Source organism: Sardina pilchardus, chromosome 14, assembly GCF_963854185.1.
Source record: "Sardina pilchardus chromosome 14, fSarPil1.1, whole genome shotgun sequence".
Classification (NCBI taxonomy): Eukaryota; Metazoa; Chordata; class Actinopteri; order Clupeiformes; family Clupeidae; genus Sardina; species Sardina pilchardus.
The window spans coordinates 16373548-16394236 of NC_085007.1; the positions used below are offsets into that span (position 1 = coordinate 16373548).

The window sequence follows — 20689 nt, forward strand, 5'->3', positions numbered from 1 at the left end:
GCCAAGCAGCGCCGCTAATTACGTTAAACAAACACGGCACAGTCTGCGGCGCTCTCTCCGCGTGGAGGTGGAGGTGGAGGAGGTGGAGGAGGTGGAGGCGGCGGCGGGCCCCGGTGAGGGAGCTCAAGCGTGGAGCGCGGAGCGAGGAGTCTGGGGCTGCGTGTCTATCTCCAATCCATCCGCTTGCAGCAGCAGCATTCGTTATCGTCATGCTAATCAGAAGGGTGTAGGGGGCGGGGGTGGGGGTGGGTGGGTTTGTAATTAAATAGTTCCCAAAGTTGCAGTAGTTTTTCAAGAAGATGTTTTCTCTTTCGCTTCATTTCCTTCTCTTGCCACGAATGAAGCAAAGGATGTGTGTTTCTTTTGTATTTTTAGAGAGCGAAAACACTGTGCAGAATTGATTTGTGCTGGTGTGTGAGGGGGAAGGCTGGTGTGTACTGTATGCATAGGACGCTTCTTTGTTCAGTTTCATTTGGATCATCCCTGCACTCTATTGTTATCGTGTGTGTGTGTGTGTGTGTGTGTGTGTGTGTGTGTGTGTTTTGAGTCGAGATTTGATGGAGCAACTTCTTTATCTTTGAAGCAGCATGAGCCAAAGCAATAATTTAAAACACTGGATTAGTTGTTGCTGTTGTTTTATGTGATGTGACACACAAAAACTCAGAAATATTGTTTCAATAACAATACCAATCCAACACCATGGGAGAAGTAAATATTTCTTCATCTCTTTTTAGTGTTTGATTCAACACAGATGCACATCATACTTAGTTTGTACAGATAATTCAATATCTTTGAAGCAAACACAATATTTAATCACCAATTTGATTCAATTTAAATACCGTTTGTCCAAAGAACCACAGTGTGTGTTTGACCATGTTGCGTAATGTGTGTGTGTGTGTGTGTGTGTGTGTGTATGTGTGTGTGCGTGCGTGCGTGCTTGTGTGCATGTTATGCAATGCATCTAATACACTCAGCTCATCAGTACGCAGCTCATGTGTTGTCTTGCTGTCTTCATGTCATTGTCCAGGTGTTGCTCTTTAATGACCAGAACTATGGCATCCACTACGAATACACCATTCCAACTGATCCCAGTCCAGAACCCAAGGCGCCGCCGGTACCCCGGCCCAGTGAGCCGCTCTTCATGTGGACACACTCGGGCTGGGAGGACTGCCATGCGGTGTGTGGAGGAGGTACAGTAGGACCAGTCTCTCCACATACAGTAGACCGCTTTATGATGTTGTGGCGTCTGTGCTGTGATTACTGTTCTGAAGGTTCTTTAGGTACAATAGATGTTCCCACTCCTCTGAGATGTGTTTACTGTTCTGAAGGTTCTTTAGGTAGATGTTCCCACTCCTCTGAGATGTGTTTACTGTTCCGAAGTTTCTTTAGGTAGATGTTCCCACTCCTCTGAGATGTGTTTACTGTTTTGAAGGTTCTTTAGGTAGATGTTCCCACTCCTCTGAGATGTGTTTACTGTTCTGAAGGTTCTGTAGGTAGATGTTCCCACTCCTATGAGATGTGTTTACTGTTCTGAAGGTTCTTTAGGTACAGTAGATGTTCCCACTCCTCTGAGATGTGTTTACTGTTCTGAAGGTTCTTTAGGTACAGTAGATGTTCCCACTCCTCTGAGATGTGTTTACTATTCTGAAGGTTCTTTAGGTAGATGTTCCCACTCCTCTGAGATGTGTTTACTGTTCTGAAGGCTCTTTAGGTAGATGTTCCCACTCCTCTGAGATGTGTTTACTGTTCTGAAGGCTCTGTAGGTAGATGTTCCCACTCCTCTGAGATGTGTTTACTGTTCTGAAGGTTTTTTAGGTAGATGTTCCCACTCCTCTGAGATGTGTTTACTGTTCTGAAGGTTCTTTAGGTAGATGTTCCCACTCCTCTGAGATGTGTTTACTGTTCTGAAGGCTCTTTAGGTAGATGTTCCCACTCCTCTGAGATGTGTTTACTGTTCTGAAGGTTCTTTAGGTAGATGTTCCCACTCCTCTGAGATGTGTTTACTGTTCTGAAGGCTCTTTAGGTAGATGTTCCCACTCCTCTGAGATGTGTTTACTGTTCTGAAGGTTCTTTAGGTAGATGTTAGGTAGATGTGTTTACTGTTCTGGAGGTTCTTTAGGTACAGTAGATGTTCCCACTCATCTGAGATGTGTTTACTGTTCTGAAGGTTTTTTAGGTAGATGTTCCCACTCCTCTGAGATGTGTTTACTGTTCTGAAGGTTCTTTAGGTAGATGTTCCCACTCCTCTGAGATGTGTTTACTGTTCTGAAGGTTCTTTAGGTAGATGTTAGGTAGATGTGTTTACTGTTCTGAAGGTTCTTTAGGTACAGTAGATGTTCCCACTCCTCTGAGATGTGTTTACTATTCTGAAGGTTCTTTAGGTAGATGTTCCCACTCCTCTGAGATGTGTTTACTGTTCTGAAGGCTCTTTAGGTAGATGTTCCCACTCCTCTGAGATGTGTTTACTGTTCTGAAGGCTCTGTAGGTAGATGTTCCCACTCCTCTGAGATGTGTTTACTGTTCTGAAGGTTTTTTAGGTAGATGTTCCCACTCCTCTGAGATGTGTTTACTGTTCTGAAGGTTCTTTAGGTAGATGTTCCCACTCCTCTGAGATGTGTTTACTGTTCTGAAGGCTCTTTAGGTAGATGTTCCCACTCCTCTGAGATGTGTTTACTGTTCTGAAGGTTCTTTAGGTAGATGTTCCCACTCCTCTGAGATGTGTTTACTGTTCTGAAGGCTCTTTAGGTAGATGTTCCCACTCCTCTGAGATGTGTTTACTGTTCTGAAGGTTCTTTAGGTAGATGTTAGGTAGATGTGTTTACTGTTCTGGAGGTTCTTTAGGTACAGTAGATGTTCCCACTCATCTGAGATGTGTTTACTGTTCTGAAGGTTTTTTAGGTAGATGTTCCCACTCCTCTGAGATGTGTTTACTGTTCTGAAGGTTTTTTAGGTAGATGTTCCCACTCCTCTGAGATGTGTTTACTGTTCTGAAGGTTCTTTAGGTAGATGTTCCCACTCCTCTGAGATGTGTTTACTGTTCTGAAGGTTCTTTAGGTAGATGTTCCCACTCCTCTGAGATGTGTTTACTGTTCTGAAGGTTCTTTAGGTAGATGTTCCCACTCCTCTGAGATGTGTTTACTGTTCTGAAGGTTCTTTAGGTAGATGTTAGGTAGATGTGTTTACTGTTCTGGAGGTTCTTTAGGTACAGAAGATGTCCCCACTCATCTGAGATGTGTTTACTGTTCAGAAGATTCTTTCAAGTGGATGCTCTGTAGGTTTACTGTTCTTTATGGTCCCCCTCCTCTGAGCTGGGTTTGCTGTTTTTAAAGTTCCCTCAGCCAGACGCTTTCACACCTTTGAGCTGTGTTCTGTTCACAGTGTCTACCTGTTAGAAGGGATATACTGTATAAATGTTGTTGAATTATAAACTTGACTTCCTGAGTCTGAAGTAAATTGTTTCGCGACAGAAGTGGTAATTGCGCCTCTGTGTTAAATTGTTCCTTCCTTGTTTGTTCAGGTGAAAGGAAGACTGTTGTCGCTTGCACCAAAATTGTCAACAAAACAAACAGTGCGGTGGACAGCCGTAAGTGTCGTCACCTGACCAAACCAGAGCCTCAAGTGCGCAAGTGCAACGAGCAGCCCTGCCAAACAAGGTGAGTGGGGGATATACAGTATGTCTTGCAGCTGGCTGAGGAAGGGAAGAGACACAAACACACACAGCACACGTTCACACACACAAACACACGCGCAAAGATGCAAACGACACACATATACTTTACACACACACACACACACACACACACACACACACACACAAACTCACACACTCACTTACACAAACACACTCACACAAGCATGCACACACACTCAAACACACAAACTCACACACACACACACGCACACACACACTCATACAAACAGAGACACACTCATGTGACACTTTGGAGAGGAAGGACCTCATCGACACGGGCCCTTGATATTTGTTCTGGGAATATTCTCACTCACACAAGAGCTAGTGACACTTGGAGGGAAGTGTGTTTATATTGCTGTCACCCCTCCTAGTCTTTAGGGGAGAGCAATCTGCTTGTGTGATTAATTGTCTTGGATTGGTCACTTTTATCTTGTGCACACAAGTCTGATGTCTCAGGACGCCACAACAATCAGGAATTCTCCCACATGCTTCCCTTTCGAAAACAGCGGTTGAACGTGACAGAATTTGTAAAAAAAGGATATTGGGAGTTGTTCGCTTGCCACACAATCAGCCATTTTGTTCTTTTTTAAACTCTTTTTTTTTTCAAAAAATAAATAAATAAAAAATATGACTGATTAGGATTTCTCTTTCTTCTATACTTCTGGGCTTCTATGAAGCGGTTATTTGAAACAGTGCTCGCAAACGACATCATCAAATTGTTTCCATAAGCTGTTTGTAGAGGGAAAACAAAACCATCCTCAAAAAAGATACTGAAATGTTTATATAATATGGATGTCCCCGCGTCGGCCTTGTTAAAATTGGCAGATGTGGTGGTAAGGGGAAAAACGCTGTAATAGAAAAGCCCTTTGTTAAAAAAAAAGGCTTCTTAATTTCAATGACAAATTACGGAATTATGAATCATAGTCATTGCTAAGCTTGAAGGCTTTCGGGGGAAAGTTCTACATACTCCTTGAAAAATGTGACAAGTAGGTTGTGCTTTGACCACCACCCCTGTCTCATCCAAAACCATCCATAGCAGGTCTCCAAAACCAAAAATAAAAGGGAAGAAAATGAACGTTATTGGAGTAAGCTTTGAATTAAAAAGAAATGTTAGGATACCAAAAAAAGACTCTTCTTTTATTACGCTTCCTAGAAACGTTGTGATTTTGGCATGATGTGAGATTATGTCAGAGAGGCTGAACCAGTGCAGTGAGTAGGGCTCCTTCATGCTAGTAAACACTGAGAGCCAGGCCTTTGAATGATATGATAAGGTAGAGCAGACTGCAGCAATCTGGTGTGTGTGTGTGTGTGTGTGTGTGTATGTATGGTGTGTGTGTGTGTGTGTGTGTGTGTGTGTGTGTGTGTGTGTGTGTGTGTGTGTGTGTGTGTGTGTGTCTGTCTGTCTGTTTGGGGGGTGTTGGATGAGGAGGAGAGGTCAGACACCATCACATGTTTCTGTTGAACTGTCTTGCCGCCAGCTGGCTTCTCTCTCTCTCTCTCTCTTTCACTCTCTATCTGTTTTCTATCCTCTCTCGTCCTCTACGTTTCTATCCTCTCTCGTCCTCTATGTTTTTTATCCTCTCTCGTCCTCTACGTTTTTATCGGTCTCTTTCTCACCTTCACTCTCCTCTCTTCTCTCTTTTCTGTATCCTTTACTTTTCCCATTCTCTTTCTTTATGTATCTCTGACTCTTGCACTCTTCCCTACTCCTCCTTCAGCATTTGCTCTTCTTACCTCTCCTTCTTTCTCTCTCTCTCACTCTTTCTCTCTCCACCCCCCCCTTTCCCATATGGACAGGAGGGGGGATGGACACCACAAATCCACCTCAGACCTCCTCACATCTGTCCCACAGATGGCTTGGTAGCTCTCAGGGTTCACGCTGTCTGTAGCGCACGAGGCGGTCGGCCCGAGAGGCCCGCGGTGCCTTGACTGCGCCACATACCGGCTCAGGCGGCGATAGAAAACACAGGTCTCTGGTGGCACCGGTCTCGACCGGACCGCTCCAATGGCTCTCAGTGTGATGGCGGGAAAGAGGTCATCTTGGAAGAGCATCTGTAGTGGGATATGGAAGTTGATAAGAGGTTATGGCTTAAGGTTGTTGACATGACGAGGTATCTAGTCAATATCTCCAGAATCGTGCTGCTCAGTGATGTATTACTTCATATGGCCTTTAATAATTCAATGGAACATTAAGTGGTCTCAACTGTTTTGAAATTGCTTGAATAATGAAAGGAATCATTCACAATTGTTCATATAATCTGTGCACTGTGAGATGTTTTTGTCTGAAATTGTTTGTCTGAAATGATCGTAATCGTCTCCATGTGCCGCTGTCCGGCGTGTTTTGTCTGAGCAGGTGGATGACGACCGACTGGACGGCGTGCTCGCGCACCTGTGGGAAGGGCTCCCAGAACCGGCAGGTGGCCTGCACCCAGCAGCTGCCCAACGGCACGCAGGTCAAGGCCCGGGACCGCGACTGCGCCGGCCAGAAGCCGGCCTCCTCGCAGCGCTGCGAGGGCCAGGACTGCCTGACCGTCTGGGAGGCGGGTGTGTGGTCCGAGGTACGCAGGGAACGGAGAAGTGTGTGTGTGGGGGGGGGGCGGCGATTGAGGTCATTTTGGATGGAGGGAGGGATGGAGGGATGGAGGGGGAGTGGATGCGTGTGAAGCACCTGTTGGACGACTGGTGTCCTCTGCCAATGTTCTCTTGCTACTCTTGTTTCTTCTCTTTCTCTTTGACTCCCTCGCTCACTCTCTCTCTACCTCTCGCTCACTCTCTCTCTACCTCTCACTCCCTCTCACCTCGGGTCCATCTTGCTGGCGCTTGATAAAAGCAGAAGACCCAGGTTTTTTTCTGTATAGAGAGTCACATCCAAAAACCTTTTTTTTTCATGCAACTCCAAAATCTTATTTGGTTGATTTTTTAAAGCTGACAACAACATTGCAAAGTCATTACAATGCACTTGCTTATGGTTTACGCATTATAGTTTGGCAGTATATTGCTGTAACACTCACTCCAGACTGCTTAGATGCCAAGGGACCGGTTTTTGTACAAAAACACACTTAGTGATTTCATACTATCCCCCTTTGCACCTGTTTCAATGACTAACAATAAGGGGCTTTGGGTGCACACAGGAAAAATGACTTTTCTCTTCCTTGAGTGACCTTGTCTCTACTTGTCTTCCACTTGGTGTTGAGTTCAGCGGTCTTTGTCTTGATTTGTAAGGAACTCAACTCAACAGTATCTCAGCCAGGTGTCCCTTTGTTTCCTCTCAAGGTCAAAGGTTAACCACACAGCGAAATGTCCCTGTTAGTAAACACGTGGCCGCGCCGATGACAAAATAGAGTTGAGAGATTGCGCCGCGAAATGAAACCCACGTCAAACTGCCCGGCAATAATAAGAAAATATGGCCGTCTCGCTAAACGAGTTCAAAGCTCGTGTCGGACACTAATTCACTGAGGCCTCGGTGGACACGTTTCCCATCTGCTGCATGTAACGTGTCATGGAGGAAGATGATCCCCCTCGCTGAAAAAAAAAAAAAAAGAACACCACTCCACTTTTCTGCACTCCTCGACCGTAGCCCATCGTGATTTAGTGTCCGAGGGGAGGGTTACCTGGGGGTTAGACTGAAGTCCATAACTCACCTGGGGATGGAGGGAAGAGAATGTTCTGGAAAGGGGCGGAGGGGCAGGGGGCTGAGGCAAAACATCTGTAGGTATCGGGGAGGGCGTGGGGTGGGATGAGATTGAGATGGTGAGGGTTTGATGGTGATGAGAGTGGTAGTGGTTTAGAGTTCGAGGGGGCTAGAGACAGCAGCAGACTTACAGTACCTTTGATCCCATAGTGTGATCCCAAAGGCAGATGGGATGTGAACATGATCGCATGTAGTGTCCCAGGGGATAGACAGAGGGGGTACTGCGGACCACAGGAGGAGGGTCGGGGTGGTTGAAGGGTAAAGCCTCGTGCAGACATATGGGGATTCGCTTGTTGTCTATCGCTTGTCACTTCAAAATGTGAGATTAGTCGCACAGTTCACATCGCATCACAACATTATTTTACCTGTCATAACTAGACGTTGCTGAATTGCGTTGACATTCCAGGGGCTCTTGGCACAACACCACAGCTAGTACCTTCCTGTCTTGAGCTGTGCCAAAGTGTGTGTTTTTGTGTGTTTTGGTTGGCGTCGCGGGCTCTAAGTGTGCCTCTCGCTGTGTTTTGGTTGGCGTTTTGCAGTGCTCGGCCAAGTGCGGCCGGGGAGCGCGGCACCGCCTGGTGAAGTGCACCAACCCGCGCAAGAAGTGCGACCTGAGCACGCTGCCGCGCGAGGTGGAGGAGTGCGAGGACTACTCCAAGTGCTACGTCTGGAGGACCGGGGACTGGGCCAAGGTGAGCCATGACACACACACACACACACACACACACACACACACACACACACACACACACACACACACACACACACACACACACACACACACACACACACACAAACACACACACACACACACACCAGTAGTACACACGCCCCTAAAACTGCACACTGCAAACTGCACGCTGTATTAATTTTCAAATAATTACACTACACTTTTTCATTTACTTTATTTATAGCATGTTTTATTTAGCCCTTTTAAACCCTGGTTGTGACCGTACAATAAGGGTATATTTTACAGCAAAGACCTTGCTGATGTGCAAAGAACTTAAAGGTATAATCTCACAAATGAGCCCATTTTTCTCTTGGGTATAAAACCCATTGGTGTGGGCCTTAAAGTGTCCACCCTGTGTGAGCCACAGATGCACCAGTAGCGTGCCTAGAAGTCCGGGCAGGTCCTAATTCATTCAAGAACCCCATTTTCAGAAAACGATCCAAAGCCCCCTTTTTCCCCTCAGATGCATTCCTGGATTTGTCCTGAAACTGAGACGGACTTGACCCCACCTTTGATGCACAGGCATTCGGCATTCCAAGCTTAAGTCGGTTGATGTTCGCTACACTTCCATTCGCCCGGCGTCTATTTTCGCTCTCTCGCTCTCTCTCTCTCTCTCTCTCTCTCTCTCTCTCTCTCTCTCTCTCTCTCTCTCTCTCTTTCTCCGTGTTTCCTTTTTTACATCCTTTTATCATCCCGTGTTCTAGAGAAAGTGGGGGAAGTAAAATGGGTGGTGGTGGTGGTGGTGGTGGTGGAGGTGGAGGTGGAGGGTGGGGATGCTGCTGGCAGTAGTTTTCTGGAGCCTTCCGTGCATGTGTGTGTGTGTGTGTGTGTGTGTGTGTGTGTGTGCGTGTATGCGTGTGTAATCTCTTATATGGGCAGATCTTGGCTGCCGCTCGCCTCTGTTCCCCCGGTGAGTGACAAGGTGCTCTCAGACATGTTGTATTTCACAGGAACCAGGGGTCAGGGATTGGGGTCGGCCGCCTGTCAGTCAGCATGACGGCTCACGCCTCCATCCCCCGTCCCCACCCGCATGATCCCCCCAGACCTCCAGCTTCATCCCCGTAGAGCAACACCCGGACCCCCTCACACACACACACACGCACACACACACACACACACCACTCCCTCTTTCGCTGACAGACACTTTCATTTTCACCGATTAGATTAGATTTCACTCGCAGTTTGGTGCTAACACAACCCAACCCCAAACCCCCCCACCCCCCCAACTTCCAACACACACACACACACACACACACCATGTACCCCCCACCACCCATACCTCGCCTCCCCCACCTCCCTTACACTCCTGCCCCAACTAAGGAGCACCAGATGGAGGGCTTGGGCAGTTCCCACAGCCTGACACCAGCGCAGGCGTGAGGAGCTGAGGAGGCTGTTGGGGCTGTGAGCAGTGTCCGGCCGCACAGGTTCGGCCAGCTGCTCCACCACTAGCCTCCGCAGCAACAGCAGCTGCCGCCGCAGCAGTGTCGAGCAGAAGGTGGAAGCTTCCCACTGCGCCCCCCCACCCCCACTCCCACCCCCCCCCCCCCCCCCCCTAAAAAAAATCTACCGAGTTGGATACTGGGTATTATTTTAACCATGGCCAACTTTGTAGCCACAAGCCATTGTGCGGAGCTCGAAAACGACCGGGCGGCGGGTTAAGAGTTAGAACAGAGCGACCCCGACCCCCCGAGCCCGATGACCGGGCGAGACCGTTTGCACTGCAGCGCAGCTGAGCCGTGCGATAATGACACGTTTGCTTTCGCTGCTCAATGTACTGCGAATCTCCTTGATGTTTACCGGACAGTGGCAATACCAATAATCCGCATTTCAACTGTATAAACAGCCGTCCCAGATGAGGGGGGCGGGGGGGGGCGTTCTGCCTTGTGGACACTGTCCCGCTGACTGGCACGGCTCGCTGGCCGGTGGGAAAGCTGTTTTGTCTTCTGCTATTCCCTCGTCTGTTTTGCGGCTGACAACCTTTCAGAGACACGCTCTGTCTTTCAGTCTGTTCTGTTTATTCTGTTATTTTCTTTTTTAACTTTCACGTTTTTTCGCTTTTCGTTTTTTTTTTTATCCTGGTCGTAACATCACGGTCTGGTGACGGCAAGCGGCGTAATGAAATGACATTACGGGTTTTTTTCCCCCCGTTCACTGTTCGATAAACCGATAAGAGTAATTCCCGTTTCAGACGAGCAGAGATTCAAAATGTCCCACATCATAAAAGAAAAACTTCAGCCTTAGGTTTTGGCTCGACGCCCTCTACTTGTCATTCAGTACATTCTGTCAGTGACCGAGATGGCCATCTTTTGTCTGGACTCCGATGCATGTCTAGTGTCAGTATTCGCCGAAGACAAATGGCAAGATGTGACTGAAGTTGGCCAATGCGAGCACAGAAGCCTTTTTCCGATGCTGCCTCTTACAATGGACGCAAACATGGACTGATCTTTAACATATTGTTTCAGGCAACGCAGCTGTCTGTTATTTAAACAGTGCCTTGAATGTAAATGCATTATGAAGCCTGTGCATGTAGAGCAGCTTGAAGTTGAAAGCTTATGGATTTCACATCCACAGGTTCCCCCTCCCTCTCCCCCCCTCTCTCTCTCTCTCTGTCTCTCTCTCTCTCTCTCTCTCTCTGTCTCTCTCTCTCTCTCTCTCTCTCTCTCTCTCTCTCTCTCGTCCTTTCATTCTGTTGCCAAATTGAAAGCATTAAAAGGGGTGAATGTCAGAAATCAGGACGTTGGGTTTGGGAGAAGGGATTAGGAGGATCTGTGCGCCTGGCTCTTGCCACTTCTCATCTCCGTGCCTCCTGTTTCAATTCACTCTGCACTGTGTGTGTGCTGTGGTGAGCTGGAGTGTGTGTGTGTGTGTGTGTGTGGGGGGGGGGGGGGGGGGGGTAGTGTATATATTTCTGTATGTGTGTGTGTGTGGTGTGTGAGTATGTGTGTCCGTGAGTGTGTCTGTGCGTGTGTGTGTGGTGTGTGAGTATGTACAGTATGTGTATGCATGAGTGTGTGTGTGTGTGTGTGTGTGTGTGTGTGTGTGTTTGGGGTTGGAAAGTGGAGGTGGGGAGGTCATATTTGGCAAGGACTAGGATCAGATCAGGCACAAGCCAAAAGAAAACCTGGTGTTTGGCTTAAACCATGGCTGTGTGCTCACTTCAGTTTTTGGAGAATGTTGGCACTTACTTTTAGTACTAGTTTGTGATATGGGTCAGTGGATCACAAGAAAAATGATCTCACCAAAGCTATAATGTGTGCGTGTGTGTGTGTGTGTATGTATGCGTGTGTGTGTGTGTGTGTGTTGAGAGGTTCTAATGAAACATCCTGATTAGAGAATTATATGACCTCTTCGTGAAGTTATTTGACTCATGAATATGCTAACATCAACAAACCCCCTTTTGTGTAAGTAATACTCCGATCTGCATTCGCAGTGCTCCGTCACCTGCGGGAAAGGAATGCAATCCCGAGTCATCCAATGCATGCACAAGATCACCGGGCGCCACGGCAACGAGTGTTTTTCGTCTGAGAAACCAGCTGCGTACCGACCCTGCCAGCAGCAGCCCTGCAACGAGAAGATCAACGTCAACACCATCACCTCGCCGCGTTTAGGTGGGTACATTCATTTCTCCCGTGTCCTTGCCAACGCCGGAGAAAAACCCCAATGGGAGAATAATCATGCACGGCGATGACTGATAAATGATGACTGTTGCCACCTCCAGAAGCCCTTTTCAGCATTAAACTATAGTCCAAAATAAGACTAAGTCCAATAATAGCGTTAACCCCTGTCTACAGCGATGTGTACAGTACAGTCGTTATTTGATGAATGAGAACTAAGTGTAAAGTGATGTGGGGAAGTGACACAGAAGGCTTCCCTGATCTTACTTGTGAAACGATGTGAAAATGTGCTGTTGTGAGATTAATCGTTTATTATCGGTGACATTGGATTAAATTCAGATTTGTTGTTTGGAAGGCCCAACGTTTGCGTGTCAGTGTGGAACCTTTTTGCCGTCAGTACTTCAAACATCCTTAATGATGTGGGAGTTTTACTGGGCAGTTTGGCACCATCCAAATGTGACCGGCATTTCCTGAGACAGCGTCTTCGTTTCGGCTCATGACGGGGGCCAATCGGGTCTCAGGCCGCTGGCAATTGCCGTTTCGCGAAAAAGCTAACATGATGGAGTCGAGTCTGTGTCAGTGAGTCTCACCTCATTTGTCACTTAAACACCAGGGCGCATAAAGCCTTAGCACCATTTCCAAACCTCAGCCACCATTTAGCTTGACGGCATCATGCATCAACTTGGGCCCTGCCGAACGTTCCGTCATTTGGTACGCCCAGCCACTTTTCCAACGGCTCGCACACATCATGTCGATTTTCCAGTCGTTTGTCGGCTATCTTGAATTCATTTTCGAGGCCACTCAAGACAAAAAACAATTAATTGGGGGAGCGCTGGCATGGAAACTTTGAGCCCCTCTCCTCGCATAAACGTTTTCATGAAAGCCACATACTCATTTTTCCAGGGCAGGGCCCCTGCACAGATACCTGCTAACAAATCATATTTGTTATCCATGAAACCCATTGCTCTGTGATCCATTGAACTTGTCTGAGGCAATGGAAATCAGTCACCGCGTTATGGCCGTCCTATGCGTTGCGCTCGCACAGTTTACATAAGACATACATTACTCAAGGCTATTCCATAGTATAGCATGTGCCCTTTGATCTCAGGTATGGCTCTCGTCAGTGCCGTGCCCACTGAGCTGCCGCCGCCGCTGCTGCTGCTTCTGCTTTGGCTGCCGTGTGTGTGTGATGCTATTCCTGTGTGCGCACTCCCCCAGCGCACACGTTTCCACTATGGCAGCTCTCGTCTCAGTGTGTTTAGAGAACAATGATTTTAGACAAGCCCAGGCAAACGTTAAGCCTTCTGGGAAGGCGGTTGTCGTTTATCATGAGGGCGAGGAGAAGAGGTGGGGTGGGGGGTGGTGGTGGTCGGTGGGGGACAGCAGCAGCAGCAGCTGGGAGGGCTAGCGAGCGTTGTCTGTTATGGCACCGTGTTTATAGCCGCGGCCCCGTGGCTCACGTCCACCTCGTCGTCTCTCGGGCGAGATGCAGCTGCACTCGGCCGCACTGCCCTGGCGAGGAGCGAGGGGGTTCCCCCCCGGGCCCGCGAAAAAAAAAAAAAAAAAAAAATGAGGGGCAGCTCGCGCCGAGGGACTCACCACAGCTGGCTCTAGTTTACCCCCCTCCCCACACACACGCACACACACACACACAGACACACACACACACACTTATCCCCACCCCGCTACTGCCCTTCCGCCCCCCCACCCCCTCGCTTCTCCTCTTCTGCATCTGGAAAGTGTGTGTCGCGCATATTTACCCAGGATGCACTACTCCCTTCCTTGCCAGGTCATATAGGGTTTGGAGAAACCAACACGTGCCAACGTGTTGCACGAATGTGCAATTTTAAGTGCTTAATGTCCGATTTCAAAAGGTTTGCTGCACATCACCTAAAAGGTCTCTTTTGGATTGGATCCATCTAGCAATATTGGTCAGAACTCTGTTTTTGCATTTTTTTATTATTAAACGACATATTCCAGTGGTTTCCATGGCACGGAAAGGTACTGTGCCCGTGCCAAATCCCATTAAAATGTTTATCTCTGTTTGGTGCGTTGGCTGCCAGCACCTGCAGGTGTTTATAACTCCCCTTGCAGTGGGGCACCTGTCTTTTGTCAGAGTTGTAATTGCCAGTGTGACCTTAGTGTGCGCACGTAGCCCAGTTCAGGCTCTAACCCCCTTGCGCTGGATCTGGTGTGGGCCCACATAATCGCCGCGCCGCATGTGTGCTTGGTGGGACGCCTTCATAAACACCAATGCAGCAATCAGGCAGAACATGGAGAGGTAATGTGTAAAGCCTCTTGAGTCGAATTACTGTATGTGTTGCTGTGGAACGCAACTAGCACTGTTGGAACTTCACTCTCTGTAGAACTCACTGTTATGATCGATTTTCTTTACTGTTGATTGGCACTTTAGGTGTGTTTGGAAAGGATTTCAGCAGCCTTTTAGAGAGCCTGGTTCAAGAAGATTTTATCCACCCTCATAAAGATGTTCCGAAACATAAAGCAAAGTTCCATGTACTGTAGAATAGCAGATTGTGTGGTCATTAACTGGCAGCCGCCACGTAAATGAGCTTGAACTGAGCAATAGGCCTTTCTCTTTAACGGCATACTGAAAGATGAGTGTTGCCCGCCATGCCCCAAAATGCAGTCGGCACGCGCCACGTTCTGTTAAGATCTCTCCCCTCCTCTTCCTCCTCCCCCTTCCGTGGGTTTGAACTCTTGGTGGTCCGGGGACCGTGTTGGCCCCCGCCGATGTTTACAACTCCCTTGTTTCGTTTGTGGTTGCGCTCACCTCAATAAGTATGTCAACACGCCGTCGGGACGCCGATGACGGGTTCCTTCAAAGCATTCTAGCGCTCGCCGACGGAACGCAATATAAAGATAATATAATGTTGTTTGGATAAGGGAGATTTGTGTGCGTGTGTGTGTGTGTGTGTGGTTTTGGGAAGGGGTGTGTGGTGTGCGGTGGGGTGGGGGGGGGGGGGGGGCGGCGGATGGTTCCACCTCATCCAGCAGGCGTGAGATGAAAGTCAGCTGTCCTCGACTCTTCCTGTCAGCTGTGGCGGGGCCCGGAGGCTTCTGCCTTGGGCCCGCCGCTTGATGAATGTGGGGGGTTCTGGGACTCTGTGGCCCCCGTCTCACCGCTGGTGTGAGTGGATTTGCATTCATACACGCTGTAATTTTACAGCCCACCCCACTGTAAATCCTGCCTTTTTCCCCCCATCCATGAATCTGCACAGCCTGTGCAGTCTCGCTGTCTACAACCGCAGGGGATTTTGTGGGGAGTCGGTAGCATTGACAAACAGTATCCTGTATGCGTGTTTTTTGCCTTGCTATCAGCATAAATGAAATTTAGTGGTTTTGTATTGGCTTTAAAGGAGAATTATTCTTTGCCTTCTTTGACTGTTACTGTTTGACCTTCCGTGGAGACTCTAGATAGATCTTGGCATGCCGTGAGCACTGTAAGTGTTACTCAAGACTGCCATCTATTGGTGAATACATTGTTACACAGTTATTTGTGGTTGAAATAGATGGAAAAGCAGTGTGTGTGTGTGTGTGTGTCTGCGCGTATGGAGGATTTTAAAATGTAATTGTTTTTGTCAGATACAGATTCTTGGTACATGTCTTTTTAATACATTCTGTTGCACAAACTATCATAGTGGTTGCAATTGCAGAAATAAGAAAAATATGTTTTAATCTCATTTTTTTTTCAGAAAACGTTAACTATCATTTTCACTTTCCCGCAAGGGCAGAGATCCTTGTTGCCACAGCAGTAAATAATAAAACCCATTGCATAAATTATATCTGGATGTCCTCAGAATGCAATGCCATGCCATATGATACTGTAATGATTTTGCTGTGTAAGCTAGAGTGCCTAATGCAATACAGTTGTGACCATACACCATGGCTCTGTTAACATTACTTTTCTGTTAACATGAAGCTTTTGCTAATGCACAAACACGATCATACGGCATTCTGTGTTTTATGTCTTTTTTAAGCACTGCTGTAAAGAAAATTCCCTTTATGATTGCACTAGCGGTTAGATGTTAAACTGCATTTCATTGTACTGCTACTAGAGCAATGATAATAAAAATTGTAATTGAATGTAAAAAAAGTGATTGTTCCTCTCTGTGTGCTGCGTTCTCAGCTGCCCTGACGTTCAAGTGCCTGCGGGACCAGTGGCCGGTGTACTGCAAGGTCATCCGGGAGAAGAACCTGTGCACGGACATGCGCTGGTACCAGCGCTGCTGTGAGACGTGCCGGGACTTTTACGCACAGAAAATGCAGCAGAAGAGTTGACCTGCGCTGCGCTCCCCCCGACCCTACTTCCCCCGACCCCCGGTCCCCAACCCCTCTCCCCTCCACACTCTCGGACAGAAAAGGTTCTCCGCTTGTCCCCTTTAAAAGGAACCCTGGTTGGTTCTGGCTAGAACCCTCTGGTGAAACAGCTGATTGTTGAAGGATGGAGCCCTTTCTTTGGGGGGGTATCAGCTGCCGTAGTTAAGAGATATGGAACAGCTCTTCTGGTCAGGAAACTCTTAGAGCTCCAGCCAGCGGAAGAGTTAAGACAGTGTAAGTTGAACGTTGTAAAATGGGACCTGGAAGGGTTTTTCGATCGGCACAAGCCAAAATGAGCCTTTTGTTCTTGGAGTGTGGGGATGAAAACACATCTAGCCTTTTGGACTAGCGCTTGGCATTTAGTCACTAGAGTTGTTCACGATCTTCTTTCAAACAGTGTATGCACTGCCTTAAGGGTCAGTCCCACTCATGTCTAATGTAAGCTCATATCATTTATCATAGAGGTATTTCAGTAGTGTTGAATGTTTCTTCAAAATCCACTCTATCATGTACACTTTATCCAAATAGCTAGATAGTCTTTGTGACTATGTTGCAATACGCAATGTGTTGTGCAAAGGATGCTTCTTGATAACCCCAATATAGCATTGAAGTTATGCCATATAAAGTTCTGATTGGCTGAGATGAGTGAGTGACATTCACTTACTATACGATAATTTCATTCTGACTGTGTACCACTGTATGCAAGTCTGCCTGTTTGTGTATTTTTATCTTTGAGTATAGGTGCAGGACACCAGTGCCAGTGTTCCTTCTGTACAAGGAAGTTACACAGTCTTATGGGTTACAAAACACAGGCCTACTCACAAACCAAAGTGCCGACATAGACTCCATTTAGGAAACAGTTATTCTTGCCATTGTTTATTACATACAGCTAAAATACACTAGTAAATACACTATGAAAATACATTGTAAGCTATACACTGGGTCTGACTTCTCATGAGAGCAAATGCCAAGCACTAGGGTCATCTCATCCCTCTCCTCCCTTATTTATGACAGATGCACTTCTCAGTGACGCATCACACAGAACTCACCTGATACAAACCACACCACAGGTAAAAAGCACTGTTATTTATGTATATATTTTATACAAAAGAAAGCTTGGTTCTTTAGCTATGCATAATATGGGTAAGCAAGGTGATACCGGTAGCGAGCACATCAAGACAAATAGCTGAACATCTGTGTCACTTGTTTGGATCACGACAATCCATTGGTTCACTAGTAATCATGTATACTGTAAAGTTTGTTATGTTTTAGTTTCAGAATACTGAATTGGTGCTAACTTTTTTGTTTTTGTTCATTTGTCTCTCTTTTGCATATATTTTTGTCATTCATATATGTACACTTTTTTAGCATTTCATTTGATGAAAAATAATCTAAAGGTGCCAGTTCTTTGAGGTTGTGATATTGTGATTCAAATGACAGTCTAACAAACTTTGCCATATTTGCATTTAATTATGTCACATCGACTGGAAGAACTTTAATGGAAATGATGGGTCATATACTGAATCAATATAGACTGATTAAATTTAATCAAACACAAACGCCCTCTCTCAGTGCAAAGCCATGCCATCGGAGGGGCTTAATTCAGCCTTAACTGATAATATCGCTTAATAATCCGAATCTTCTGTGGCATGACAAACCACTATTATCAATGTGTAATTCAGCTCTGTAAAGCTTTAAATTTCCCTGAGTTATCTATCAAATGGGGCATTTCAGACATTTCACACAAGTTTAATTTCTAACACGCACATTATTTTTCAAACAATTATCTCTCATTTCACGCCTCGTTGGTTGCCATGCATCGTTTTAAAATGCAATGTGGTCAATTCAGCAGCCTTGCTAACAACAGGAACCAAAAATAGTGCTTCTTTGTCAGTGAGAACAGCTTACAGAGAATAACTATTACTGAAGTCCTCAGTTTCTGCCAGGTGCCATCACATAATGTCTATAATCACTGTAACATATGGGGTGCTGTTAGTAGAACATTGCACATTATTTTATACAGCACAGTATTTGCACATGTAACTTTGCCAAAGGTGAAAAAAAAACGCTTTCATACATGTAGGCAAATTGATGCAAATTTGCCAAGCGTAATATTTTCCCCTGTATGAAATTATACCAATACCTTAAATACCAATGTTAAATGTGCAAAAACTGTGGAGACTAGAACAATGTACAGTGTTTCCAAAAAGTGCGCCATGGCAACAATTATCTGAAGACAAATGTACAGAGTAAACTGATCATTTGAAAACAACATGTTGGCACCTTCACCTTCAAAATCTCCAGAGATCGATGACATTTGAAATTAAATTGCCAACTGTCTCATTTAGTTTCACGTATATATGTAGCCAACATCTGTACATGCTCCAGAAGTATGATTATACATGATTGTATTGACAAAAAATACCATTAGTTTAAATAAACAAGATTGATTTTTTAATTATAACAAAAGCATTAGCATTAGAAAATCAACCACATATCACATTCATTAGAAACATAAGGCAAAACACGTTGGACACCATGCAAACAATTTCTTTGCCAGCAAAAAAAAAAAAGCAGATGCTTAACATAATTTTATCTTAATCCCTCTTATTAACATTGAAATGTACCTTGCTCTTGGGCTTGGAGCGTTTCCGTGCTATCTTTTCCCACCTTACACGGGCAGGCTTTAGAATATAGTCACCCAAATGGGCCTTTTCCAAAGGCCAACTGCCTCTCATTTCTCCCCAGAAAGGTTAACTAGCGTCGGACGAGAATTTGCCCCACCACGTTTGGGGAAGCTCAGTGGTTAGGAGTGAAAAATGATCCAATTCTGTCTGTGGCCATCAGGTTCATCTTCAACTGTTTGGGCTTCAACTTTTTAGCCCTCTTTCCTAATGTGCTGTGTTTAGCCCTCTTTCCTAATGCGCTGTGTTTAGCCCTCTTTCCTAATGCGCTGTGTTTTTTTTTCAGTCCCCCACAATGCTCCTTTAACCTATGTCATAAATGTAATCTTATTACATCTTCCGATAATAAAGTTCTCACGGTCAGTCAAACTACTATTCAACACAACAACATGGTGCTATAGGTACACAACAGGTTTTTTTTTTTATTATGTACGTTAAAGAATGAATATATCATATAATGAAAATGTCATATTTGCTGTGATGCTCCTTGGTAGTGTCACATGATAACTGTAATTTATGACTGAGTTATGCAGGCATTATGACAGGCTGGTGCAGAGAAAGTGTACTGTAATTGATTTTTCTCGGCCATGTTTTGTGTGTGTGTGTGTGTGTGTGTGTGTGTGTGTGTGTGTGTGTGTGTGTGTGTGTGTGTGTGTGTGTGTGTGTGTGTGTGTGTGTGTGTCCCATCAGTGGTGCTGTTGGAGGCCACGCTGTCGCTGGCCATGACTGTCTGTATTTTTTATTTTATTTCACAGTACAGAAGTACTATACAAGCTACAAGCTGCTTCTTCCTTTCTTTTTTTTTTTTACCAGGATGGCATTTTTGTTCTGCTGCACATGAAAACAATAGAGTTCACTTGACATGCAAATGTGCATCTGTCATTTCAAAAATGTCAATTGTCACCCTGTACTTGAAGAGGGAAAAGAAAAATGGAGACTTTTTTTTTTTTTGAAAAAAAGAACACTGTACATTTTAACACTGATTTGCTTTAGGTCTGATGGAGGCTTTTCAGTGCCATCAGTTCTGCCAAGTCTACAGCGTTTTATCGTCACTCAATATTCTCCGCCTTAGATGCTCAATTAGAAATATTGGATCTGTGCAGTCACAAAGGAAAAACAAAAGCTGCATTGACATTCCTTCTCTGCTGTTCAAGCTTGCCACAACTGAGGTTTCTGAGACTGAATGTGGTTTCTCATAACTAAGTGTATGAAGCAGTGCCTCACACAATACATATTATATATATAAGATATTGCCACAATGTTGTCTTTCTGTGAGTTATGTATGAGTCACATAATGTTATGTTTTTCATTAAAAAAGAGTTTCATCTGACCTCTCTGTTTAAGAGATACTGGTAGCATTTGTTTTTGTTGAGTAAACTGAAGACACATTTCATCTGTGCACAACAATGATCCCTAAAGGCTAATTAACATCACAACCTCCTTGTAACGCTATTGTTTAGCAAAACCTGTTTAATTCCGTCATACTTTCAAAATCAACACTAGCCTGCATTATTTAGCACTTTCCCTCTTGGGTCCGTCTTTGTTTTTGTAATGTGCTGTTCATGTTCTTTTTTTTGCATACCACCTCGACAGTTACCACATCAAAAAACAGTTGTTCAACACTGCATGCACATAAATATATAATATGCCCTTCAACAAACGCCTTAATGTTGTTCACAAAACAGAACAGAGCAACAACAGAAAAACATTTGGAACTAAATTCCTCTATTTATACTCGTTATATTGCCCTCAATACTGAAATCAAAGAAAGAAAATGAGAGTTAATGTGTAACTCCTTATAATCCTATACATTTATAGTATTAAACTATTGACTTTTGACAACAGAAAAGTTCGCAATAGAGAGACAATAGAGAGTTTGCTCCCAAAATGTGATTTATTTTCAATGCACTGGGATTTAATTGTTCGTTATGACTGTCTTTC

At 45.5% G+C, this 20689-nt stretch overlaps 1 protein-coding gene across 1 annotated transcript in view; it reads left to right on the top strand.

The window, feature by feature from the left end:
* LOC134101269 (A disintegrin and metalloproteinase with thrombospondin motifs 19-like) overlaps positions 1–16046 on the top strand; it is a 61994-nt gene extending 45948 nt beyond the window's left edge. Inside the window, exons 18-23 of the mRNA XM_062554871.1 lie at positions 1028–1190; positions 3518–3653; positions 6045–6249; positions 7922–8074; positions 11543–11720; positions 15874–16046. Coding sequence (XP_062410855.1) covers positions 1028–1190; positions 3518–3653; positions 6045–6249; positions 7922–8074; positions 11543–11720; positions 15874–16025 — 987 coding nt within the window. The 3' untranslated portion in view covers positions 16026–16046. The remainder of the gene's footprint in view (positions 1–1027; positions 1191–3517; positions 3654–6044; positions 6250–7921; positions 8075–11542; positions 11721–15873) is intronic.
* The last annotated feature ends 4643 nt before the right edge of the window (positions 16047–20689 follow it).